The 27,622-nt window shown below is 42.4% G+C and overlaps 1 protein-coding gene and 1 long non-coding RNA gene across 3 annotated transcripts in view; one reads left to right on the top strand and one right to left on the bottom strand.

Moving 5' to 3' along the window:
• Positions 1-4,447: 4,447 nt before the first annotated feature.
• Positions 4,448-27,622, top strand: part of Zeb2 (zinc finger E-box binding homeobox 2) — a 127,120-nt gene continuing 103,945 nt past the window's right edge. The window contains exon 1 of one of the 2 annotated variants that reach the window (XM_023561107.2): positions 4,448-4,588. Coding sequence is in view for 1 of the 2 variants with exons in the window: in XM_013142388.3 (XP_012997842.1) it covers positions 4,516-4,588 (73 nt within the window). In the remaining variant the exon portion in view is untranslated. The remainder of the gene's footprint in view (positions 4,589-27,622) is intronic. The other variant, XM_013142388.3, reaches the window with a different exon arrangement.
• On the bottom strand, positions 12,619-17,413 carry LOC106025437 (uncharacterized). Its single transcript, XR_001199013.3, has 3 exons — positions 17,046-17,413; positions 16,119-16,178; positions 12,619-13,926 (listed from the first exon to the last, which is right to left on the bottom strand). It is a non-coding gene; the product is annotated as an uncharacterized LOC106025437 (long non-coding RNA).

The following is a 27,622-nucleotide window of genomic DNA, read 5'->3' as shown; positions in this document are numbered from 1 at the left end:
CATTCAAAGTCTTGCTTTAGGCACACGTTCAAAGCACAGTTCAAAGCAGTTTATCTTAATATAAGTAAAAGTCTAGTGTTGGATCAAGGTATTATTTGTTTCAGATCTTTTCACACTAAAAATAGGGGGCTACAACATATTTAATAAGTTAAAGTCAAAAAATTGGTAGGAGGCAGGATTTTGGTCCTCTTCCTACCTCCACACTACCTTTCCAAGGCAGCTCAAAGGCTGTGAGATTGGAAGTTTATTTGTGCTCTGAGATTCTCAAACACTTTCACTCCTTTGGAAAAAAAAAGAAAAGAAAAGAAAAGAAAAAAGGCCTCACAGTACTTTAAGAAATTGAGCCTGAACCATCAGAGGCTAAGAGATTTCTTCCTTTTCCGATAAATGCCTGTGCTCAGCATCCTCAAATTTGGCTGTCTTTATTTACTTCTATATTAGTTCCAATTATGTGCAGTGTAAACCAGCTTTTTGATTAACAAAACAGCAGAGCATTGGTTAAGAACACTTAAACTTCAAAAAAAATTCCCCTGGGAAGTGGGCTCTGAATTGGTTAATAATGTGCAGTACTTGCTAAATTGCTGACTTCCAGATGTGGAAAATATCTTTCTTGTTTAGGACCTATGTAACCTGATTGGATTACGACAGAAGCGTCACATTGGAAGCTTTTGAGTGATTATTTAATTAACCATACAGTAGAAAGCTGTATTCTCCAGGAAATCCCTTCCATATTTGCATAGCCAATCCCTTCAGAGCAAAGGTGGAGTCTTTTCTTTTTAATTTTACTTTAATTGCAATATCAAAAAAATATACTCCAAAACTTAGACCCCATGCCGTTTAATATCATGTTCTCTGCCTTCCCTGCTAAGTTCTCTATGGCCTTCCTCCTTTTTTGCTCTTGTCTCCCTGTACAGACTCCCTCACTTTGTAGTGTGGTCTTCCTGAGATGTAGCAAGATCCAGAGATTCAGTCCAGTACTCTAATTTACTTAGAGACCCTTTATTAAAACGCCAAAGTACTTTCTAATAACGAGATCCAATCCAGAAATTTATCACACATGTACACACACACACACACACACCCTAAAATGCAGTTCACATGTATCTCCCCCCCCCCGCTCTAGCATCTAAAAAAAAAAAAAAAAAAAAAATAGAAGAAAGAGCAAAGAATTGAGTTCCAGAAGCCGTGCTGAGATAGCCACACAACTTGATGTGCATCTCAAATCTGGTCATAAGAGATATCTGTATAAGAAGAGGAGAGCTGGATTGAGGACCCAGGATCTTTGCCTTTAACTTTCGCCCCTTTGAGTTCTCCAGTTCTGTGAATGGTGTGCACCGTTTTCCGCCCTGTACTCTGAGGGTTTAGCGATGAGGATAATGATGCCAGGAGGCTTGACGGGGGGGGGGGGGGGGGCGTGGAGAAGGGAGGGAGGGAGAGAGGCGAGAGGGAGGGAGAGAGGAAGGGAGGGAGGTGGAATTTCATTTCTTCCACTAAAGCGTTTGCGGAGACTTCAAGGTATAATCTATCCCAGATCCTTTCCCAGAGAGAAACTTGGCGATCACGTTTTCACATGATGCTCACGCTCAGGGCGCTTCAATTATCCCTCCCCACAAAGATAGGTGGCGCGTGTTTCAGGGTCTCTCCTACAGAAAAGAAAAAGAAAAAAATGTCATTAGAAGAGGCGTAACACGTCAGTCCGTCCCCAGGTTTGTTTCCTGGAGTGGCCGAAAGAGATCAGTTCTAACCTGCTCCGCAGGAATAACGGTCCTGCCTCCGACACTCTTGGTGAGGTTTTGTACAGTTTGCTCCGGGAGCTGTTTCTTCGCTTCCACCTTTTTCTCCCCCACACTTCGCGGCTTCTTCATGCTTTTTCTTCTCACCATTTCTGGCCAAAACTACAAACAAGACTTCGCAGGTAGGTTTTTTTCCCCTTTTTTTCTCTTTTTACCCTTTTTTTGGTGTGCTTGTCCCCCGTCCTCCTTTTCTGGTTTTCTCATTTCGAGTGGGGATGTGAGCCCGAAGTGAGAAGGGGTGGCTGCGGGTAGGAATTTCAGGTGGGTTTAGCTCTTTATGTCATGCTTTTCCCAAGAGTGGCTTCCTCGCTTTCTCTCGCTCTCTCATGTTTTTTCCTTCCCTTTCTCTCCTTTTTTTCCTCTCCCAAATAATGTGCCCTGTACCTGTCCATTCAGGTGACCAAAGGTGCTTTTGCTACCCAATCTGGGAAAAGTTTTATTGAGAACTGTATGCCTGGAATAAAAACTCATCAAGGGAAAGCTTCTACTCTATTTTCGCATCTAGGTCCTATTCATTACATTCAGCCATTAAAACTTGGCAAATACCTGTTAATAATTATAAAACTTGATAGATACAGACCCACTGAATTTGGGGGCAAGTCTTTCTCTTAGACACAGCAGTCCATCCTCTCCCACCGGAGCAGGCTGTTTTCTAAGCAGAAAGTTGCCTGTTTTTGTCTGCTTAGCGAGTTTCATTTCTTTATTTCATTCTTTGTGTATATATGTGTGTGAAGTAACACCTCACTTCTGTGATTATAAATAAAGAAGTGAAAGTCCTCATGGAACTTGAGTCGTTTACCAAAGTGTGTGGGGGGGGTCACTACAGCTGGAAGAAAGCTGCAGTCAGGATATCAAGGTTTTAAATTAGGATAACTTTTGCAATTATATTTTAAATGGCAAATGAATATAGACATGGATTTAATAGGAGACTCATACTCACAGAGAAGCCATCCCATACTATGGCACTGAAAAGTCAACGGAGAGATAGGAGTTCCCAAGAGCAGTGTTGAGCCCGACTAACATAAATGTGTTTATCTCTCACCTACTTATATATTTTACATGCTCCCCCTATAATGATGAGGGCTAGATTACCTACTCCAGAGTTAGGAATAACAGCCAGAGATAAAGTTTACAGCACGAATGCCCTCTCTCCCTCTCACATACACACGCTCATAAAACTACCAACTTACTTTATTAAACATATATTTATATGCAATCGTGTTCAAGTCTCAGCCTGAATACAGACAGGCCAGCTGTTTCGTCCCAGACACTTGTGTGACCATTTCTTTATTTCAAGATTTTCCCCCAACAATTTAAATCAATAGGATAAGCAAGAAATGATTTTTTAAAAAAATGTGTCAAACTTAAAAGTCTTCTGCATTGTGTGCCTAGGTAAACTCAAGGTGCTTTCTAAAATAGCCACTTCCCCTTCTCTCTGCCCCCACCCCACCCCCTCAGCAAATGTGTGGAAACTGATACTCACTTTCCAGGTTTTCCGCAAAGCTTCTATCTAACACAGGAGACAATAGGTGCGGGGCGTGGGGACCCAGTGTGCTTGGCGGCAGGGAAAGGGTTAATGGCCCTTGTGTTACAGTTTGCATCTGTTACATCTTTTATAGCCCCCTGTTTAAACTAATCCTCGAGGCGCAGCATCTTCCCAACCTCCACCGAGTTTCAGGATTCTCCTCTCCTGCCTGCCCTCCGCGGTTCCCCTTCTCCAAGTTTTGACAGTTTCAGCTGGGGAAAAAAAAAAAAAAAAAAAAAATGCAGCGCCTCTCTCGATTTTTAGGTACAAAAGTTTCGAAGCCAGAAAGGATAGGATCCTTTAGAAGAGCTTAAAAGTATCGCCGTAGTGGTTGGACTTTCTCTTTCCTTTCTTGATGGAAAAAAAAAATTTTTTTTTTCCTGCTGGAACTATTTAAGGGAACTAGTGTGGGGGAGCATGTGTGTGAGCGAGGTGGGGGGAAATACTTCAGTAAATATTCTCAAAGTGATGGTGCTGGGGGGGGGGCAGTGTCCAAAGAGGTTTATAATTATATTTCTTATTGCTGCGTAAAATGGGAAATCTTGATTTGGGGACAGAGGGCGGGGGGAAGGAGAAACAGTGCCTCGATGAACTCCAAAGGGGAGGGGAGGGAGGGGGCCGAGTGGGCTTCCTATAATTACTATTATCAATTTACCCGAGTGTACTTCACCCAGAGGCTGTTTCGCGTTGTTTGTTTGTTTCTTTCCTCTTGGGAATGGGGGGGGGGGTGAGAAAAGATGAGAGGGAGAGAAAGCCTTGCCTCACCCCAAGTTCCCCAGCCGGGCTGAGGACTTTTCGGAGAAAAGGGTCTGCCTAGCCCTGACTCAGGCAGGCTTACTGTACCGCCGTGTGCATTCCCTCATACGGTCAGGAGTTATGAGTCATTTTGAAGATGTAATTCTTGTCTCTCTGATCGCCTCGCGAGCGCAACACACCAAACAGTAACAAACACAAAGCGCCTCGGGGCCCGGCCGGGCGGGGGGCGGGGAGGGGGCCGCACAAGTTTCGCTTCGGCGTCGGGGGCGCGGATGGGTGCTCGCCCGGGCCCTGGCCCGGCTCCCCTGGGCCGCCCGCGCGCGTCTCGATGGGCGCGGGCGATGCCCACATTGTCGTGTGTTTGGTTGCTAGATCGAGCCTGCGTGCTGCCGGAGCAGGGCGCCGAGTCCATGCGAACTGCCATCTGATCCGCTCTTATCAATGAAGCAGCCGATCATGGCGGATGGCCCCCGGTGCAAGAGGCGCAAACAAGCCAATCCCCGGAGGAAAAACGGTAAGAAGCCGCCCGAGCCAAACTTTTCCGGGCCACTCCGCGGCTCGAGCCCCGGGAGCAGGGCGGGGGCCGGGAAGGAGCCGGGCGGCGGCGGCGGCGGGGCTCGCGGGCGGGCGGCGGGCGGGCGGGCGAGCTCCTCTCGGCGGCCGGCGGTGGAGCCCGGCGCCGCGGCCGCGCCGGGGGAGTTGGGGAGCCCCCGCGCCCGCGCCCCGCGCCCCGCGCCCCGGCCCCGGCCCGCAGCCCCGCGCCCCCGCCCGCGCCCTCCTGCGCCTCCGCCTCCGCCTCCCGCTCGCTCGCGCGGCGCCGGGTCCCGCCGGCCGGTCCGCAGCCGGGAGGGCAGGGCGGGGGCGCGGGCTCCGGCCGGCGGCACCCGGCGGAGGCGAGGCGAGGGCGGCGGGGAGCCCGCGGGCGAGGCGGCGCGGGGCCGGCCGCGCCTCGGCGGGCCGGAAAGTTTCTTGCCGGAGTCTCCGGGCCGCCGCTCCGAGCGCCAAGTAACGGTCCGCGGCAGCCGGACGCGGTGGGAGGGACGCGGCGGCCGGCGCGGCGCGGGCGCGGGGTGCGGAGCGGCGGCTCGGCCCCGGCGAGGCTGGAGGAGTCCCCGGGCGCAGCGGGACTTTTCCGGCAGTTTCCACCGGGTCGCGGCGCCCGCCACCCCGGCGGGGTCCGGAAGGCGCTGGGGTGCGGGGCCCCGAGGTGCAGATTGCGGGAGGGTGACAGCGCAGCCGGACCCCAGCGCAGGGACGGGAAGGCGGGGGGGGGGGAGGGAGAGGCGGGGGGGAGGAGAGAGCGCGACCCCCTAGGTATTACCCCCAAACAAAATCGTGGGAATAAAAGGGAAAAGTGATTGGCAAGTGCGCGGAAGGCGCCTGGGGGAGGGGAGAGGGCTGGGGACCAGGCAGGGTGTTGGGGGAGCTGCCGAGGATACTGAGTTTAAGAAGAAAAAAAGCACCCTCAAAACAAACAAGCGAGCCAGCGCCAGCGCAGTCAGAAAGGAAACTTCTCGCTCCCTTCGCTCTCAGCCGGATCCCGCGCTGGGCCGCGTAGATGCTCCCGAGTGGGGCGCGGGGTCGCAGCGCCCGCCGGCTGCACGCAGCCCCAGCCCGCGCCTGCTAGGACGCCCGGGCCCACTTGGAGCAACTTTCCGATAGCGAAGCCCATTGTGCGCGCCCCCGGCCGGCCCGAGGGCAACGGGGCGCTGAGCGGGGGCGGCTGGGGCGCAATGTGGGGTGCTGGAGTGAAAAAACACAAAGACCAGAGAATTTTGATTAGAGACAAATGATGCGCCTCTCTCTTCTCTCTCTCTCTCTCTCTCTCTCTCTCTCTCTCTCTCTCTCTCTCTCTCTCGTGTGTGTGTGTGTGTGTGTGTGTGTGTGTGTGTGTGTGTGTGTGTCTTTTGCTTGTTGTGATGGAGGTGTCGAACCATATGGGGGAGTGATAGAGGAATTTTAGTCAGAAACTGTTCGTTACGTTATCCTGCCTTTCCTCTTTGTGCTGTCTTTGATCTATTTGCTTGGCTTAGTATTACAAAAAACAAGTACAATAATATATTCTGAGCTGCTTCCCCAAGATTCAAATCAGGCTGCCTCTTTTCAAGTCTCTCTCTCTCTCTCTCTCTCTCTCTCTCTCTCTCTCTCTCTCTCTCTCCTCTGTCTGTCTCTCCCTCTCTCTTAATTTAATTTTTCTTCACTCTGGTGCCTGGCATTATTTAAGGTGGTCTCCTTACACAGGAGACCTCCCCTTCTCCATCTCTGGGTAATTTAGTAGACACTAAAATTACACCTAATGTCCCCCTCTCCTCTCTTGTGTTTCTTCTGTTCCTTTTATTAAATGTTGGTTATTGATTTTCTAAAATCAATGTCTGTTATGGGGCATTTTCCCCCCTCTTACAAGTATCTAAAGCACGTTGCTGATCAACTGGATAACAAAAGCTTTGTGTCAAGGAGGCTTTTTTTCTTATGTTAAACAGTCATTATTTTTTAAGAGAGAATGAGATTTAAAGTATGGCTACCAGAAGTATTATTTTGCAGAGAAGATACAGAGAAGACCAGAGTGTCTCGTCTTCCTCCTCCCACCCCCTAGGATTTTGCCACTGATGACCAGCCTGGCCCCAGCACTGAGGTCAGGTCAAAGCCCAGTTCTGGGGAAAGAGAGAGATCCCAGCTTCCTGGGGACCCTCTGGGTCTAGCAGTGAAGGAGTCCTGTTGGGGGCCTCGCAGGTGGAACGGAGTGCCAAGGAGCTGTGCAGTCCTGGACACTGCGTCCATTTCTCCACCACCCGGCCACTAATTGGGGAGAAGCCTCCACACTCCGAAATGGAAAGTTGAATTACGTGTTTTAAGGAATTCAACTCAGACCCTGCACATTTAACACCAAGTCTGTCTGTTGCTTACAGCCTTTCTAACTTTGACTGTTACCTGTCTCTTTTTCCGAATAATCTGTGAGAAAACATGCTGTAAATTGGTTACTTGTCAGTGTTTTCATTGGGTTTAATGTGACTGAACAATGTCCTCGTTTTGAGCAGCAGGTAGAAAAGACCCCCCCACCAACCTTTTTCATTTTCTTTCTCATCAAACACGTATCCAGTGCCTTTTCCTTTGGGAATTGCCAGGATTTATCTGAACTGAGTGGATTTTTCTTCTTTCCTGGATTCATGGAAAAGATGTCACTTTTGAGCTTGTGTCTTTGCTGATAACACTAAATATGATGATGCTTATCATCATATAGAAATTCTTGGAAAGGAATAATAACAATAAAAATCATAGACGTAGACGCTAAAAGCAGAAAAAACAGAAGATGGCCATCCAAGAACCTAAAATGGCACTTTATATAATGTTAATGAAGTCAACAGTGTGTATACAGACTAAGGCGACAAGGAGATAAACATAAAGCACTGTGTGTTTGGAAAGCTGCTTGAAATGATGGGCTAGAAAACAATGCTGTGCACAGTTATTAACAAGCAAAAGAGAAAGATACAGTTCGAATAAAATAAATGTACAGAGAACAAGAATCCAAATTCCAAGCTTCCAGATTCATAGGCTAGCAGGACGCCTGGCAGAGAAGTACCAGGGCCAAACTAACCCATAGCAGGCAGAGTCTCCTTTCCCCCACATGGAAAGGAGGAAATCTCTTCCCAGAAAATAAGATGTGCAGCAGGAAAGAGGGAGTGGGGTGAGGGGGAAGGAGGCAAAAAGCAAGTTGCCCGAAGACAAGAATGTGTGTCGCTTTCAAGAAAGTTCAGTCAGATGATCCTCAGTCGCCTGGCTCACTTTGTAACACTTTCACTAAAGCTGGAGTGGAAGGGGGAAACTCAGCCCCCCTTTTGTATTCCCCTGATTATACCCCACTATCTCCACACAGCCTTGGAGTCAGGAATAAACATTCAGAGAGGGGATGCCCGGCTGGGGCTGCCACGGGTGCAGCCAAGCCTGTTGGTAACTTGTAAAGTTTGTTGCTTTGCCTCTGGTTCAGGCAGCTGGTCCTGGGATGCTCCAGCTCCCCTCCTGCCTCCCTCGGAGCCTGGAAAGAGGTGTCTGTCTCTCTAGCCTGCTGCCTTCCGGCGTCAGCATCTGAAAACTCACCCACAGGCACATGCACATTGTAACAAAAATCATATCCGGAAACTGCTTGTTTCAGAGAAGGAGATGAAGTTGTCTTTTCAGGGAAAACTAAATTAGGAGGAAAGAAAAAGGAAATGGAGGAAAGAAAAGTTGCATTTGATTTTTCTCCAAAGTTTCTGCTTAAGAGTTGGGAGCTGTTGGGGTGGGGGGGGGGGTGAAGGAGCTTTCTAGGCACCTTTAGTCTCTGCACAATTGGTAAAGGAAAGGGGCTAAGTTGAATGTTTTCAAGGCTATTTAGGGGAGGAGAAACGAACATAAGCAGAGGTGATTCTCCCTGTTTAAAATAAACCTCCCTCCTCATCTATTCCTTAAAGGAAGGGAAGGTGCTCCTGTTTCAGAGGTGTTTAAATAGAAAGAAAAGGAAATGCAGTTCACCCCTTCTGCAGGATGAGATTCCAGCTCTGCTGCCTGAGATAAAGTTGGAGTGGGCAACCAAGGTGTCAGAGCCCACTACACGCTGAGGTGGGAACTTTCCTTCTGATCACAGTCCACCACAGACTTGGTTGTCTTTGCTATAACAGAAATCTTTTGCAAGCAGCTTTCTTCGTGAAGTTGATGGCTCACAGGGAAACTGTTTTCCAGACTCTGAGAGCACTCAGGCAGACTCAGGCAGTTGTGTGGCAGGTACCAGTTCTGAGAGGGCTCCAAGGATATCCATCTCCATCCTGTTTGCTCTGTTTAGATCTTCTGCAAGTTTTGTCATGCTGCACACATACAAGGCTGAGGGCTGTGTATCTAGACATATCTATTTGTTTTATTTTGATTTGGAAAAACTAAGTTAATTAGGGTAGAAACACACATTGCTCCTTAGCAGGTCCAGTCACTAGGCTGCTGGCATCTGTATCATGGTCCACTAAGGGTTAAGGTAGGCTAAAGGTTTTAAACTTTGCATTGCTTTTCTGTTGCCAAATAAAAATAAATGTATACATTTCAGCATTTATTTTCCAATGGATAAAACCAAGACGAAACTTCCCTACTAAACTGCTATCATAGATTTCACATGTGTCTGTCTCTTCTTCCTTTCCTAATTTGCTTAAAGAAAATTCCAAGAGATTATCAAAGACCCTAATACCATATTAAGAATATTTCCTGGGGAAAATGTTTCCTGAAGGTAGGAAAGGAGAGCATTGCTAGCTCTCTAGCAGAGCCGCGCCTTTCCAAGATGTGGGGGATTCTTTTCTCACAACAGTTTTTGTCATCTGCATTCTTCCAACGCTTTTAAGGTACATTTGCTTGTGTGTGAAAGGGGATTCTTTGTCCTTCTCCTCTTCAGTACCGTGGCTTCCCAAGGTAGACACTATTTTGTGCCTGTCACAGAGAGAGGGAGCGCAGGTCTGCAGTGCTCACAGACAATTGATTGTCTGCCCTAATGTGTTTCATTTACATGTTTATAACGTCAATGGTGCTGGGGTGTCCACTGTACCATTCATTCCCGCATTCCCACAAGGGGGCAATTGTCTGAATGGCCAAGTCAGACACCTTTTTGATTGCTCTTTGGTTGTCTTTTTAGAGCAAAGAGATAAAGGAGGAAAATCTGTGATGCAGAAACACTAGTTGAAAATATACAGAATTACATGTCACCACAAAAGCAGATGTTAACATAAGCCCAAATATGCTTTTTAGCCAACATGTGAAGGTTGAAAATAATAATTCAAGCAGAGGGAAGGATGATTTAAAACCAATGCATGTAGCCCCGTTCCCTCCTTCTTTCTTTCTTTTCCTTCTTTAACAATCAAAAGATGAAATGTGATTTTTCTTTTTATTTTTAAGCTTTGAAACATCCGCCACCTTCTTGTTATTTGTATGTTTGCTGTGATTTGTGAATTTTGTATATATTTATGTAGCTCTGTTTATGCCAACAGCATCAGTTTACCACTTGGAAAATCTATTGAATGACTATTTGGGCTTTGGGGGGTGTAAACTTTTAAAAAGTAAGAACCAAGTATTTCTTCATCAAGCATTTTTAAATGGGGAACGATAAAATCAGTAAGCTCTATGGAAGCCCTTGCCTTAACAGCTATGTGCCAAATACTTTTATCTTGGGCGACAGTTGTGTCAGAGTGAAAGCTCTCAAGAAAAGTGTAACTAGTAGTTACAAAGTAAATAAAGGATTTCTTTTTAAGGTGTTCTGTGCTGTTTTTCTGTGGGGAGTGTGTGAGTGTGTGTGTGTGAGTGTGCACACACGCATGAGCATGTGTGTGTGTGTTGTATTTCTTCTCAGGATGTCAAGGGAAAAACCATCCATGTGTGTGTCTCTAGCTTTTCTCTTCTCTCAGTTCTGTCCTACACCTTATGCATATATGCAGCCTCACAGGAATACACCTGTTTAGAAAAAATGATTTCACAGTTCAGATGGTGTCTTGCTGGTTCATTTAGGTAATACAGTTATTAGAAGTTGGTCTGATTTCAGGTGTGGTACACCAGAAAATACTTCTGTGTCATGTGGGAGGAAGTAAATGGTGTGGAGAGGGGACTTATAATTTTGTAGTAAATCAGAGAGAAAAAAATCGTCTGTAAAAAGATTTTTGCCTCTCTGGGAAGACACACACACAGTAGCTGTACCGTTAGCTGAACCCCTGACACGGCGGTCTTTTGAATGCCTTAGGTATGATTTCACTTTCGCTCACATCAATGCTGACCTGAATGCCTTTCATATCTGATCCGCTGTGTCTCTCCCAGTAAACATCCCCTGAGGGGAGAACAAAGAAAGGAGCTCTTCTTCTTCTTAATCACAATTCAGCCCTTTCACCGCCGGCAGGCTCCATTTGCATTCTGCCACAGAAAGCCAAGATGAAAAGAGAGAGAGAGAGAGAGAGAGAGAGAGAGAGAGAGAGAGAGAGAGAGAGAGAGAGAGGCAGAGGGTACTAGCTGAGTAAAATAACTTAGGTGTTTGTGGCTGTTTGTTGGGCTTCCCCTAGTTACCAGCCTTACATAGTTGATGCTCAACCAGGCCCTGTCCCTCCTGACAGGCATATAGTGTTACAAGATGGCATGTCTGTACTATTCATGGCCACCCGCTCAACACTTGAGGTTAAAAAGTGTCAGAGAAGGATCAAATTCTCCCCCAGAGCCTGTTAGGATTGGGGTCAGGTGTGTGGACTTCCCGCCCCTGAGAGCTCCCTACGATTTCGCTTTAATAACTATGATTGTTTACTGTGGTGGGGGTGGGGGACTGGGCAAGCTGGAGACTGGGCCCCTGGTCTGGCCTCAGTGACAGCACTCACACCCAGCCTAAACACACTGATAAATCTTCAGAAAAACTGGAAAAGACTTTCCCATTTTCCCCCCTGACTTTTTATGATAATTCATATTTTCAAATGAAAGGGGAAAAAAGCCAAGAAAGAAACTCTCAAATGAGCCAAAAAGGAAAAAAAAAAATTCTCTGAAAAGAATTTTAGGGGGAAAAGTTGTTCTATTTTAAAAAGCTTTGAGGGCTGTAAAGTGCCACGTTTTTCACACCTTCTCCATACTTTTTTTTTCAGATTTTTTTAGTATGTTTAACATTTGTGAGATGACAGCCTTTTTGTATCTCAAACTGGATGCTTTAAGACTTGTAGGGAGGGGTTGGTGGTATTCACGTTCTCTTGAGAGAGAAAGTTTGTGCCTCAAGGGCTCCTGCTTACTGGGGATTGTTTAAACCCTCTCAGGCAGACCTGTCAGGTTTTACAGTGCTATTTGCCTCCATTTTCAACATGCAAAAGTAACATGCAGTTAATGGTACTGGAACAAGACCTCGGCAAATGCAGAAACCTCTCGTGACAACTTTTCAGCTGTGTTATCTTGCTCCTAAACTGTCTTGTCTTTCCTCCCCTTTCTGAAACCACTTTGGAGATACCAACAGTTTTTCTCCAACAATTAGATTACACATACAACACACCACACACACCCTCGCACACAACTTTGGAAGTATATTTCTCCAAATAGCACAGTGAATTGTTTGAAATGGGGGGCTTTTCCAAAACCCATTGTGGCACATTTCACTTATAAGACCAACACTAAGATATATTAGAAGTTGTACATAAACATGTGACACAGATTCCTGATTTTTTTTCCCCAGAAGATTTACAGAATTTACAAAAAGAGATTATCCTTACACCTTCACCCCTCCTATCCACCCCCATGACCCAAGCAATGAAGGATTTAGACAGATTTACTTCAGTAAACACCTTTGGACACTTGGGGGGAAAGTGGAAGTCTGTTTGCAAAAGGAGGCTTTTGTTAAGTGAGGTAGGGGGATAATGCTTTACCAGGCAGCTGTGATATTAACCTACCCAGCTATGCGGGAACACTCTTTAACTCTTTAAGTGCCTGCCCTTTTGCGCTCAGCAGATGAAATCCTGGCTCTCCAAAGACATTCAGAATTCTGGCTCTAGCAGTTTATTATTCAGACAAGTCTTGTAGACATGAAAACTGTTCAAGCTTTTAAAACAATGTGGTTTAATTAGATGAGGTGGACTTACATTGCTCATAAGCCCTCCAAATGGTGGTTTATAATTGGCAAGGAAAAAAATAGAAAAAAAAAAAAAAAGGAATCAAGGCAGTACATTAAAAATTCCAGGAAATATCTTTAGAAAAGCTATTTTCATTTCTGGCTTTTAAAATATTAGACTACGGTCACTAGAGGGAATGAAGCAGCTGAGGCCTTGCCCCTTACTATAAAAGACAGCAGAAGTTTGCGATTGAAGAAAGGGGCTTCAAGTTGAAAACCTACGAGAGGCAAATTCGGACAGTAACATTATCTCTCCCTCCACATCTTTTTGAGGGGGAAGTCTTGTCTATCTGTCAGAGCTCTGGAGGTCATGTGAGCCTCAGAGTCAGGGCCCCAAGCCAGCTATTACCAACTTGAGACTTTCCAAAGCAAGCACGGCAGCTTTCATGAGGAAGGAGTTAATGGTTATTTTTTGCTGGGCATAAGAATAACTTTACAGGTGTTGCATTTGGTCTTAAATAAGATTGCCTTATTTAGTTTCGAAAAAGCATGTAGGTGTCAACGTTCGAACAGCCATAAATGTGTGAGAAAGTAAAGAGTAAGAGACGTGACAGAATTAAAGGTGTTTGCTATGTTGTTACACCGTGTGTCAGGCTGCAAGCTCCCTTTGTCACAGCCTCCTGGTGATTTGACAGCGCAGATCTACTTCCCTTCTAGGTGAGACAGCATTTTTAACTGGAGTTATAAATATGGTACACCCCGGGGTTGCACCCTGCCTCCCGGATCCGCGCATCCTATTTGAAAGCATCTTGCCCAGAGACACAATGAACAAACGCCGTATACAAGGAGGCTATGGGCGCAGGGACCCAGGCAGCGCTAGCATCATAGTAGCTGGCATTGACTGTTGTTTGGCAAGAAGGTCCTCTGCCAAATCATCCAATAATTAAGTTTTATGTTATTTGTATGAACAACCAAGCATGCAGTATTCCTTTTCAAATCAAAGGGAGGCTTAAAATTACTTTTTGAACACTTTCAGACCCCGGTCAGGTCACAGTTTGGGGGCTGAATTAAAATGATCTCATTCATGATCTAATTGAGGTTGGCAAAATCTTAGCAGTAGCAGGAGTACATAAATATAAATCAAAGACCAAAATTTAGCAAATCATATCATTTGCTAGAAATCTGCTCATGAATTATTCTCCGATTGCCAACCCAGAAGTTAAACTTTGTCTCCCCTCAGCAACAGTAACCGTGCATATTTTCTCGTGCTTCTGACAGGAAAGTTAGAGGAGCTGAAGAGAGAAAAGAGAGGAAGATGATCAATGTCTCATCAGATATTGTTTGTGACCTAAGAAAGTCTGAGAGCTGATAAAGCCTTGCACACTGACAGTGGGTGCTGCAGTCTTGGCTAGAAATTAATATGGGCTTTTAAAACCAGACTCAGAAGAGCAAGCAGCTCGAATATATGAGGGCTGGAAGGAGAGCGAACATTTCAAGAAAGATCTGATTGAACTTTGCTTTCATTTTTCAATTGAGGAATCATGACAATTAATGATTCTTTACAAATTTAGTTTTATTACTGAGCTGAGCTGAAAACTGAGATTTGAAGTCATTGTTAGACTTGTAAGTCAGTACAGAACTGCTGTTGTACATGTTCAAGTTACTTTTACTTTCTGCCTTTTTAAAAGCTTTGCTATGTAGTAAGGAATCCAAATAGCTTTTCCTACCACCTATAGGGTTAAGTGTCATATTAACCCATTTAAATGTCATATGTAACCCATTTCTAAGTTGTTCCTTGTCTTCTTAGTTTCTGCGTATTTAATGTTAAACCTACCTATATGCTATTAAAAATTGGAAGAGGTCTAATTCCTGAGTAGAGAATTTTGACATTTAATTTTTAAATGCCACTCAAATGAAGATGCTTTCTCAAACACTGAATTGGTCAGTTTAGCCAACTGTATCACAAGAGCAAAAATATAAAGGGTTATTTTGAAATCCCTGTGATACAGTAAGAAACATTTTTAAATAGTTTCAGGTGATAGAGATAAATGACCATGTTCTTTGGGGAATAGTTAATTGTCATTAATGATTTCCCATGACAAAAAAAGAAAACATGTTCTACATGAAAAACTGTAGTGAATTCTTCTGTACATTGAGTTACATTGCTTATATGAAAGCATAGTGAATTTGTTCTTTATATTCTTTGTATTTCTTTTTATAATTAACTCTAGGAAAGAAAAAATGCTCCTGACAAGGTAATAGCTACTCCCTCCCTGAGCAATCAATAATAGATCAACAAATTAGAACATCATGCTATGTAAGATCTGAGTTTTTTTTCCTCTCCAACTATGAGTACGTTTCAAGGAATTCAGTAACCCAGTGATCTATAAATATAGCATATAGCTTTCACTGTTTCTTAGTTTAAATTGTACTTATGCTGCTGTGTATAGCCAAGTAACTGTAATCAAGGAAACTTTGCAATTTGCTTATTCTTGGAAGTACCTAAGTTTCTATTTTAGACACCAAGCACATCGATGGAAGTGTTTCACATCATGAGATTTCTCAGTTTTAAGAGGTGAAGTTTACATATAAAGAACTTGGTAAGCTGTGTTTTCATAATAAATAGACCCATTAAGAGGGAAATATCGCTAAACAAAATGGTTGTCCTTTAAAGATTTTCCATCACCTTTGCTCTGTTGATGGGAATTTGAAAACCAAATACAGCCCATATGCACACAGTCTCCAATGCAGACAAACACAAATGCACCATGGGAACCGTACTCTGGTACTTTTCCTAACTTTCATTGCAATTGTCTAGGTTATGAATGAAATATATTCAAACAAAACCAGTAGAGGTGAAGAATTAATGTAGATTCTTATTTAGCAGGATTTCTTATAGGGGATAAAAGTGTTCTCTATGCCACATGACTCACTGTAACTTACACCTATTAATGTGAGCCTTAAGTGTAGTGTTTAGGATAAATTACTAGCTGTGTGCTTTTTAAACTGTTTTCTTCCATTTTCCTTCAATATTACCAACTTTAACAGAGATTATTCTAAATTGGCTGCAAATTATTATGGTTTTTAAAACAGTGTTCTGGAGCTCTGAGTAAAGATGGTATTTTAAAGTAGTGTTTATAATATTCACAAGCAAAAATGGGGGGGAGCTGGATCTAAAACTATACTGAACACTTAGAAATGTGTGGAGTTTTATACTTGTGCAGATAAAAGTGCTAGGTAGTCTTACCCTGTGAAACCAAGACCACAAATGATACGTGTCAGTAGCTTCTTTGATAGGGCTTCTGGCCACAGTGTTTTTGTGCTGTCAAACTGCTATGTTGAACAAACACCTCCTCTGGGACAGAGCGATAAATGCAGAGACAGGCTGGCTTCAACCAGTCTCAGCAACCTCCTCAACCACACCCCCAGCCCTCAGGCCCACCTCCCACCAAGCCACCACTTCCCTGGAAGGCCACCCCTTTACCTGAAATTTATAGACAGGTGCTCATGGTGTTCCAAGGTGTCAGTGGTCAATACACTGGAACTGTAAGCAAAGTACAGTTTTATCTGGCAGTTTTATCTAGTTTTTTAAAACAGAATTGTCTTTTGCCAACCTGAACTTTTTCCACCTTTACTTAAGCATTTAAAAACCACTTCCATGTCATATCTTTCCTCTCGTCGCTGGAGTTTTATTTTTTAATGTTCAACCAATTATATTGTGCAACACAAAGCAAAATTTTGCCTTAAAGAATCCAAACACATTTCCTTCTGCCTTCCTCTTTCCAGCATTCTTTTAGGGCTAGCATTTCAGATGTATAGTCTGATATTTTTATTTTTATTTTTATTTTCTCTTCGGTGCCATTATTCTCTGACTAAAACCTGTTTACTGGTACCTCTGTGTGTTTGTGTGTATATCTGTGTGTGTATATATGTGTGTGTGTGTGTGTGTGTGTGTGTCCCTGACATTAAATGAATTTCCATCTTCTACTTCTGCAATCTCTAAGAAATAGATAAACCATTATATTTTTTCCCTGCTCGTATTTTAAAGTGGTGATCCTGACAGCAGGACGATTATTGCACTTTATGTTTTAGTGGATGTTTGCTGTTGCTAGTTACAGCAACACTTATCATAAGACAGCAAGAAAAGAGTAGTCCCTGGTAATTAAAGTAATGAAATATTCATTTACTCTACCTTTTCTGTAGTCTCACAAATTAGGCTGCTACATTTAATGCCTGCACTGCCTCTGTTTTTATTATAATGGCAGCTTTCGCATCTGCAATTAGGACTAATTCTGACAGTTACAATTTCTGAGGGATGGTAAACAGTGAACGAGATGTGCAGCAGAGGTATTACACGTGAAAAGCCCTTGTCTCTTTAACCTTGTTGTTTTTTTTTTCTCGCAGAGGTTACCTTTTCCCGATGGTGCAAAATCGACTTGACATAACTGTTCATCAGTTTCAGGGTTTTCCCTGGAGGTATTTGCATCAAATCAGCCCAGTCAAGCTTCAAGTTGAAATTGGCAGGCCAGAAACTCACAGAGTAGAGACTGGAAAAGAGACAGCCAAAGTACAGGCAGCGAACTGACAGCAGCAGAGTGAAAGACAGACAGGGGGGGAGAGAGGCTGAAAGCGAGAGCTTTTCAACTTCAATGTACAGGAAATTTCAGCTTCTCCTGGGTAGAGCTCAGTAGCACCGAATCCTGAAGGAGCTGCAAAGGTTGAGGCTCAGAACACCTTCAGCTGGTTCTTACCACTGGGGCTCCTCAGCCCTGCTCTGGGATTCACTCTCACGGACTCTGATTGGATGCCTACGGGGGAGTGGGCACACTTAATTAAACAGAGGGAAAGTTCTGAGGCACCTCCCCAGTACTTATTAAAGCTCAAAAGCCAAATCTCATGATCAGTGTTATAGAAGGAAAATAAGGCAGTTTGATTTTTTCTCTTTTTCATTCCTAATTGTTAACTTGTAAGAAAGTGAACAAATCCTTCTCTTTACTAGGTCTGTTTTCTCTGGGCTTCTCTTCTGAAGCAGATTAAATGTTCACAGTGACCAGAGCTCAGGAGGCTGTAAATTCAAAAGCTAATGCATTTGAGTCAACAAAAAATCCACATAGCAAAACCCACATCTGATGAGATACTCCAATGACTAACATGGGGTCACCTTCCTATCCTGATAATACGAATGTGCATTCAGTCGCTTTTAGGCCAAAAAATATGACAAAATCTTAAGATAGTCATGACATTTAACTTTTATTTTACTATTGGGAATGCCACTTTAAGAAAAATTATATGATTGCAAAACTTTCATAATCGCTTTCACAACAAAAACAAATATGAAAAGTGCTTCCTTTGTCTCAATATTTTTCCCGTTTTTGAAACACGCGTGCACACATACACATGCACACTTTTTTTGTCATTCTTTTCTATCTCTTCTAACTTGGTGTCTTTACTAGATGATTTAAAATCCTTCTCACTTTCTAACTAGACTTGGAGGTTGAATAAGCCCTTGCTTTCAAACTGTCTTGGAGCTCTGTGTATGACAGGCATTGGCTGATCTGCTGATGCCCATTCGACAGGCACTGTTGAACTAAAGTGGTGTGACGGCACAGTTTTGTTAAGCTGTGAACAAAGGGCTGAAGATGCCTTGCTGGCATCATCCATGTGCATATTGGCCTTGTCACAGTTTTGCTTGATTTAATGCTCTGTTTATTCCTAGATATTAAAACTTAAATTCTGAACAATGTGCTTTCAAATACTACATACCAACTTTATTTTAGAAGCTTAAACTTTGAAGACCCTAGGGTCCATTTACTCCTCCAGTTCCTCTGCAACCAATATTAAAACACAACTTTGGAAATAAATAGATTGCCACTAGCCTTTTAGCTGTTATCCATTTAAAAATGGGATTCCAGTCTTAAAAAGTCTTAATAGGGTAAAAGATTTATTTTTCTTTGATCATTGGTTGAAAGTTATTATTTATTTGCAACAGAGGATTCTCCCATAAATTCCTCAGGAAAAGTTACCTTGTGTGTACACAGTGCAGTCAAGATGGACTTTTAAAAAGTCCTATTATTTAAAAGATGATAATAAAAGAAGCTATCTCCAGATACATGTAAGGGTAGGCACATCTGCAACAGCAAGAGAAAAAATAATTGAGAGAGTTTATGTTAAAGTGAACCCTATTTAAGAGTGAGTAGAAGAATTAGTATTGAAATTTAAAAATAAAATTGTGGTTACAAAAATCCCTGCTCCACAGGCAGAAGCCAGCCCTTTGAAGGAAAGCTTCGGTTTTGTACTGAAAAACAGAGCAAAAATGTTTTGTTTTTGTCTGTGTGTGATGTTGTTGTTGTTGTGCTAAATTTAGATTCCAGTGTCCTGTTGTATGTGTCTTGAGATTTATCTGTGCAGGGTTTCTGGTCCCCCCTCTGTCTCTTTTTTCTTTTCTTCAGGTTTGCTTCAAGTGTTTGCTAAGAGATTAGGTAGGGAGTTGATACTGAGGAGGTAGCCATGGGAAGCGGCTCGCTGCTCAAAGGAACTCACAGTGGATCAGAGTGTGTAGATCCACGAGAGCTAAGGCTGTCTCGGGTCTGGGATCAGGTACTTTATTTTCTCTGGATGATAAATGGCTCAGAGAAAGGTTGGTGGGATGGCATCCCCCAGCAGCAACAAAGCTATTAGCACTTTTAGAAACTTCCAAACAAGCATTACTGCTGTAACAACTTTATGGGGAAAAAAAAAAGAAGAAGAAGTTTCAATCTCCAGACAGAACACTCCCTTTTCATTAGGGAAAGAGGCTATAATTTGCGATATTCAGGATTATTTTTACCTCCATTCATAAAACAGCATCTTTCTTGAGAGCTGTTGTAATGAAGGTGAGGAAAGTGGCAGAAAAGAGAAAAATATTCAGCCATCTGAAAACATTGCTGCTAACAAGCAAGGAGACTGCGCTGAAAACCAGAAATGAAGTCTCCAGGGTGAAGCACATGCCATCTCCACCTGCCTGCCCGACGCACGCTTGCTTAGCAATGACGGTTTAAGTGAAATGAGCCCCCCCCACACCTTTCCAGCAGTAGTTTTCTTCAGTGCTTATTTATATGAAATAATACTTACAACCAGAAAGGGCAGCACAGGTCAGGGTGCCTAGGCAAGAGTAAGCTTTCACCGCTTTTTTTTTTTTTTTTAAATTAGCCCCCTACAAGATAAAGACTTGCACCTGCCAGCAGCATAGACTGTGTCACTCTCTGGCACATACATTTACTTTCACCAGAGATGCCTGTATTAAACCCATGGGTGTGAACAAGACTTAGACATGTAATCTCAGACTGGCCAAAGAATCGACCTTTTAATATATAAATAGGGGACATTCTTACTTAATATACCAAGTGAATGTTGGCATGGGTTCGGTGCGTCCTATTAATAATACTTCGTTAGCAACTATTTATAAAGGAGGTGGACAAACAGAAGTGATCCAAATAATCCTCCTGCCCCAACCCTACCTCAATATTATCTTTTTTCCCCCTGCCAACTCATATTTTTATCACTCTATCTTTAAATTTCCCTAAATGTAACCATGATCCCCATTATGCTTTATAACAAATACGTGACTAGGACCAAAATGACTTCTCACCTTTTAATCAACTACCCTAGTTTAGGGTTTTCTAAGGAATGGTTTGTAAAAGGAAGCAAAGCAGAAGATGAAGAGATCTCATAAATAGTTTTCTTTGAACATCCACAATTGCTTATATGGCCTTTACCCCTTTTTTTCCAGGCTGGTAGAAATGGCCTAGCCCAGGAATCAGTCAAGTGAGCACATTTCAGGACTATTCTTTGGATGATTGTAGGGAACCACCAGCCCTGTGATACCAATAAAGTGCATTAATTGAGAATGTCCCTGAGACTGACAGTGGGTATGATGTTAGTCTAGGGCATTCTGGGACGGATTGCCACTCATGTGCGAATAGTAAGTGTATATCATCTAGCTCTCAGTTAGCATAAGGTTTCATAAACCAGTGTCAATGGCAGTCTTTATCCCTCCAACTCATTCCTAGCTGAGGAACAAGTTCTGCTTCACATAAATAAGATCTTTGAATTTATCTGCAATGAGGTACGGCTTTAATGATCTGTATCTGCAAGCCAGCAGCACGAATGTGATCTTATTGTATCTCTTAGTGTAGAGATGAGATAGGCTAGCGCTACAGCACACCAGTGCATTGTGCCTGAGTGTCGGGAACAATCCTTCCATTTCCAAAGCAGTAACTCTTTATTTTTCATCACTGTTTTCTTACCTTACTTGTATGCTTCTTGTGATATAGATCTGAGTGAGTTGTGCAAGCTTCAGACTTGCCAGCCCCCAGCTTCCAGGCCTAGTACAGAGTAATTCATAAACTTACCATATTAGACTATCAGATTGAAACCAAGGGTTTCTACTAGTGGTGGAATTGGAAAGCCCATTGTTTTGATTATCATTTCATCAGCCCCAACTGATACTAGTATGCTCAAGGAAAACATACTTCAGTTACAGTTGATTTTCAGATTCCAAAATGGTGCTGCAAAGCCTGTGCATCTCTAATTATATTTTATGCTAGGCTGTGCAATACCAAAATATACGCTGCAGCAATCAGTGAGTGAACAGTATCAATCAATTTGTAAACAGATGAAGTCACTCATTCCCAAACTGGTTTTCCAAAAACAATTACTAAATTACAATAGAAAAAAATTGTACAGTTACTGTATTTGTGTGCTGTGTTACAATCAACATACCAGGGAAACAAAACAATTTAATGCAGAAAAATCATCATTCATCTACATTATAATTGCTTCTTTTTCACATCTACAGGGCGGTTAATTAAAATTGTGATTAAATGCGGTCGCGCTGCCTAAGATGTCTTGCCCAAAACAGGTGGTACAGAATTTAAAAGTAAAAAAAATGTAATTAGCATTGGAAATTGAGAAATTGCCTGTAAGAATCAGTGTTAATTTCAGTCAGTGATGAGGTAATTTATAAATGAATGCAGTGGAGGCTGTGCAAATGCACAATTGCCTTCCTTGCCATTCTTAGCATTCTCAGCATGCAGGTGAAAATGTTTTCAAAATATTGAGGTAATTTGAAAATCAATCCATGCATTCTGTATCTTTTTTCTCCTATTTGTACCAAATGCTGAACAAATGCTGCCATAGATGGCACAATCTATTGGTTTTTTTACTCTCTATGCTGCATATATTTTAGACCTAGATTAAGAAACCTAACAGCACAAATTGCAAGCCTAAGATTGTTACATGGGTCAAAATCATATACCTGAAGTTCAGACTAATGTGGATTTGGTTTGCTGCAAAATACTCTCATCAATAAAATAACAACCTGGAGGGAAATCTTTTCACAGCACGGAAAGTACAAGCAGAAAGACTATTAACCAATCCAATAAATACTTGAAGTTTAATTTTTAAAGTTTAGGGAAGAAACAGAATTATTATAAGGCTTATAAATTACTTAGGGTTTTTGTTTGTTTGTTTGTTTGTGTTGGTTTGCTTTCCTTTGCTTTTTTTGTACTACAGATTGAAGTCAGGACCTTCTCATTGAACTACATCCTCAGACCCTTTTATTTTTTATTTTGAGGCCATCTCACTAAATTACCCAACCTGGGTTTGATTTGCAGTCCTCCTGCCTCAGCTTCCAGAGTAGCTGAGATTATAGGTATGCAGCGTCATACTGGTTTTTTCTTAGAATTTTTATCTTTACTACTCCATCTACAAACTTCTAAAATTGGTTAATAGTTATTATTAGGAACAATTTTTCCAGACATGAATTCTGCTTATTAATGCCATCTCTTCTTTCAGCAAAAATGTCATTTTCTAACAAAGCATATCATCAACTTATTATATTTTAAGCATTCTGTTGGCACATGAGTAAATTTATAGTCTAGATACTATTCTAAAATTATTTCTATTTACTTTGTTTTTCCTGTTAAAGTGAAAAACACTAAACCTTTAGCATCTTCTTTCAGTGTAAGAACTTTAATTTCTGTGTGCCTTTCCAAGCCTTCTAAACAACAGGAATTTAAAATATTTTAATATGAATCAAGAATATGGAGTTTGAGTATCTGGCTGGACACCACTGGAGTTGAGAGACTGTGGGACTTCTTACATATCTTTTTCTGTGCTCGGCATTCCACAAAATGATCTCTCCATATAAAGCTCATCCTAAGAATGTAGTTAACTGTAGCAGATCAATTTGATCATCAGATTTTCTCATGTAAAGTAGTCTGCATTGTTCTTTGCTGTTTTCAGCAGAAATTAGTGATTTCTCTTTGAAGACATTCTTTGGATAACCCTGACATTTGGGGGAGAAAAATGAAAAAATAAGGAACAGTCTGTATTGTGGAAGCAGGTTACTATCCCAAGCTTGTGTTAGGCCTTCCCCATGGCCCTTCCTCACATTTAGGATACAAATGAAATGTGTAGTTTAGAGGTGACAACTTGGCTAGTTGTTCCAAGTGGCATGCCATCACTTCTACCGTATTCAAATCTGTTTCCCATTTAAGATTACAAGTAGAAATAAAATGAGACCTATAAACAGAGGAAACTGAAAGGTCACCAGTTAACTCCAGGATCCCTCTCCTTTCACCAGCTCCTGCCTCCCACTAACTATGAGGACGATTTCATATTCCAGCAGTCAGTTTGCTTCCAGCAGTGAGGGTAGGGGTAGAGTTCATCAAAAAATGACTTCCTGGATTCCCTTGTGGACCTGTGAACATAAGATCTCCAACACATGGGCCTGGGCTCAGATTTCAGGGGAGTGGTGGGATGGGGGAGTGGTACTATGACGCACTCCAGGCTGCTCGGGTTCTGAGTTTACAAGAGGTCGCAAAGGTTAGAGAATCACAGATGTCATGGCGCTCCAGACCCTTTCTACCCCTTGAAAACTTATCCTTGCCTCTTTACATTTGGGTCATGGTGCTCTACAAGCTAGGAGAGCAATGTAGAATCACTTAGGCATTTCCATCCACGGTGTGTGTGTGTGTGTGTGTGTGTGTGTGTGTGTGTGTGTGTGCACGTGCGTGTATACATGATAGTATCTTCAGTGTCTTTCAGGTAGGTTCCTTCTACCAAGTCCCCTCTTTATACTCTTAGGGACATCGGAGTCCTCAGAAAAGGCCTGGACTATATGGCTAGAATGGTCAACAAATTGTTCTCTCTCTTTAAATATCTTTTTTTTTCTTTTCAAAGTTAGCCATATGAGCTTACTTAATTCATTCTACTATTCCTAGAAGCAGCACTTCTTAGAGGCTGATGTCATATTCATGGAAGAAAAACACATGATTTTTTTCTAGTCAGAATTCTTTCACCTTCTTTCCTGAGAGTTATCTGAGCTTTGCATTATGAGGAGGAACTTTTTTCTTGTTGCAAGGGTAGTTGAAAAGTATGTCACTAGGTGTTTTATAAGCCTCTGGTCGTTCAGCAGGAGCTTGAGGGGTTCATTTACTCTACCTTCATTGCACACCTACTATGTGTGGCAACTATGCTAGAGGCCACAGACCAAAACCCAGATACTGCCGAGCTCACTGAGAGCTGGGAAAGAGAGGTTTCCACCAAATCATGAAAATGTGATGAGTGCTATAGGGGACTTTGAGTCTGAGAAGGAGAGAGTGCAAATGAGGGTGCAGATGAGGGCAGGTGCAAAAGAGAGACTTATGGGGAGGGGATGTGGGGGGCGACGGCTGTGGAGAGGAATGGCATCACACAGCCTGAGTTTGCAGTACAGTGAGCAGAGGAACCGTGCGCTGAAAGCATGACCAGGCCAAGCACTGGCAGCCAACTAAAATGCCTACAACACAGAGCTCATGTAAGGAGATGAGTTTAAACGGAGCCTGCAAAGGAGAACAAGAGCGCAACAATCCATTTCTTATTTCTAATAGATGATGGGAAGTTTGTGAACCACTTCTTGAAGTACAGTGGCATAATCATATTTCTGTCTTAGTGACACATCTCTGGAGACTGTAGGGAAGATAATATTATCTAACATTTATGGGGTGCTTATAATGCCTTTGGACCTACGCTAAGAATTTTGCCTATGTCAACTGATAGAGACTGACAACAGTTCTTTCAATATTATTTTAATATTTTTTTTATAGATGAGAAATTAAGGCTTAGAAAGGGCATGGGCCTGGAGTCAGAAAGAAAGTCTATAGTTAAATGTTACTGCAATCATGGAATTTCCAGAATTACATGCAACCATGATCACTGACTGGAAGGACATTTGGAAAAGGAAACCCAGCATTTGAAAAAGTAACAGTGAGACAGCTTACAGCTCTACTTCAGGATGAGCATGAGACTAAGGGGAAATAAAGATGTTTTATCCTCAGAAATCTTCTTTTTATTCATCACTAAGTGAATTTGAAAAAGAAAATGAAAAATCCTTTGCCCATTTGCAAGAAACTGGTACAAGAATGTGGTACCTGTTTAGGGGTTTGGGAAGAGATGGTTTAACAGGCAGCTCTTAAAAACGCTGTTTACTAAATCCTAGAACATTGGCTTTGCTGATTTATTTCATGACATGGAGGCCTTCTTCGGCCTTATGAGGAAACAAATGAAAATAATCCCTTCGCAATGACTATTTTCCCCATTCTCTGAATTAACTCTTCCATGGCCTAAAACTCACCGATCCCCCAACTTCTGAATTCTCCACACCGCCTTATCTCTGCCATCCCGTGGCAAGCCCTAAAGCTGCTAACATTTTGTAACAACTATGTGACAAATTGTTGTGCTTTTATTCATGTCGGACATCTTTGCCAGGCTTGCTTGTTGTGTTTTCTGTTTGGCTGTGTCATGGGACCAAAGGTGCCTGCCTTTGTACTGCATGTCAAATCTGGTTAACATGCAGCCATTTATCTTTAAAACCACTCCGGCACAATGGCAGCGGTGCGCCAGGCCACGGGGCTCCCAGCACAACCCAATTTTTCAGACCATCTTTTCTGCATATGGGGAGCACATTGGATGACAGACAAGATGTTTTGTGATTTGGGGAATCTCTTAGAGACAAATTGTAAAGTGCAAGTGCAGTGTAACTGGACTGCTGGGTGCCCAGTGAAGTGAGGAAAATCAGATACAGCACAGGCTGAAAGAATGAAGCAAGAATTCATATCTCTGTGCAGAACATGCACAGCACTTTGCTCACACAGAGAGTTCATATACAGACAAAAGCGTATTTGCTTACTGGTTATTTGCAGGGGATTCTGTAGCTGTGATCTGTGCATACATTCTCACATAAGTCTTTATGCATTCTGTACCGGTGGGCGTGCCCATACGCAAATATGCAAAAGTGTTTGTATGAGAAGACAGTTTGCTGGTACAGATTTAAGATATGAGGGAGGCCTCCTGGTTCACTCAGGCGTTTCCCTCCTAATGTACTAGGAGCAGAATCTTTGTTTTTTTCTAGGATTGTTTCAGTGAGGGAGTTTCTGTGTGTTTAAAGGAGTCTCAGAGCCAGTGAGTATCAAGCACTGCAGTGAAAAATACTGAGGACTTTTTTGCCCTTCTAAGACAGCTACAAACTTTATAACCTAATTCATTTTGGGTTTCCATTTCTCAGTTGTGTCAAGGTGTCTTGGGGGTGATTTGTCCTTAAATACTAATTATCAGTAAAGGGGAAAAATGTGATAAACCGCCATAGACTGGCTTAGCTAAAATGAAGAATTAACATCCTTAAAGAAGTTTTTTTTTTAAATGACCACAGCAAAATCATGTGATTGAAATGCATTATTAGGAATTATAAATATACCATACATATGCACACATATATATAAACGTGATTGTATATATGTGCATATTTATAAACTAATGTTACCTGCAGGAGCAGGCACAATCTCTCTCTCTCTTTCTCTCTCTCTCTCTCTCTCTCTCTCTCTCTCTCTCTCTCTCTCTCTCTCTCCTCTCTCTGTCTCTATCTCTGAGTAAAAGACCCAAGAGATTGCCTTTCACTTTGAAAACAATCTCTAATATCAAGAAAATGCGCTGTTTGTTTATGCGTACATAATGCAAGTTTGTCCGCCTGGGAACTGCAGCAAATGGGAGAAGTATGCATGGATTTCACAGGTAACAGGATTACGTGGGCACATAATTGATCCATTTGGAGAAAAAAAATGACAGTGCTCTAAAGATGCCTAGGCTTTAGAGATGGAGTTTATGAAACAGGCATTTGTAAATTCAAAGGAATCAATATGTCAATTTTATTACATCTCAGAACCAGCTGGGCATTAAAGGAGCAGTAGTCTTTTAAAAAAAAACTGCAGTTACATATTCCTAACTTGTCTACCTTTATAAAGGGCTTGGAACTTAGAATGAATTTAGAATTTAGAGATTTTTACCTTTTCAGAAATTAATTTACATTATCAAAAAAGAACAATTTAGTTAGCCATGTGATTCAAATGTGTGTCTTATTGTTATAATTAGTCTATTAATAGATATAGATAATAAGCAGAATAATGATTTTCAAGTAGGTTCACAGTCAAGGATTCAATGAAATTCATATTTGCATTGTGCTTTGCAGCAATCTAGATTTTACCTCTTCACTGATGTAAGGACACAGTTTAAGAGCTAAGCTTTGGGTGTCCCACAGAATTTGCTCCGTGCATGTATGAAACATCCCTATTTTATTAGAGTTTTTGACAGTTCAAAAAGACCAAGCTATTTTAAATTAAGTTCCTTGATAATAGGATTTGGACAGTATCCATAAGTGATATGAATGGGATGTGAACTCAAGATAGATTTTTGAAATCCCAAAAATGTTTCAGAACTAAAGATAAAATGTAAAAGCTATTAACTGCTCCACTTGCAAGTGAAGCAGCACTTCTTCTTAGACTCCCTGCCGTGCTGTCTACCTGTGCCCCAAAGGTGAGCAGCAGCTCAGGTTTACGCTCTGCTAGCCGGACTCCTGCTCAAAGATCATCTCTGGATCCAGGCACTTACAACAAATGGAGCCTGGTTCTCCTGGTT

This window comes from Cavia porcellus, unplaced genomic scaffold (assembly GCF_034190915.1).
Source record: "Cavia porcellus strain 051 isolate PalLab524CR breed Dunkin Hartley unplaced genomic scaffold, mCavPor4.1 scaffold_12, whole genome shotgun sequence".
In the NCBI taxonomy this organism is placed as follows: domain Eukaryota; kingdom Metazoa; phylum Chordata; class Mammalia; order Rodentia; family Caviidae; genus Cavia; species Cavia porcellus.
This window is presented reverse-complemented; position numbering and strand designations above follow the sequence as displayed.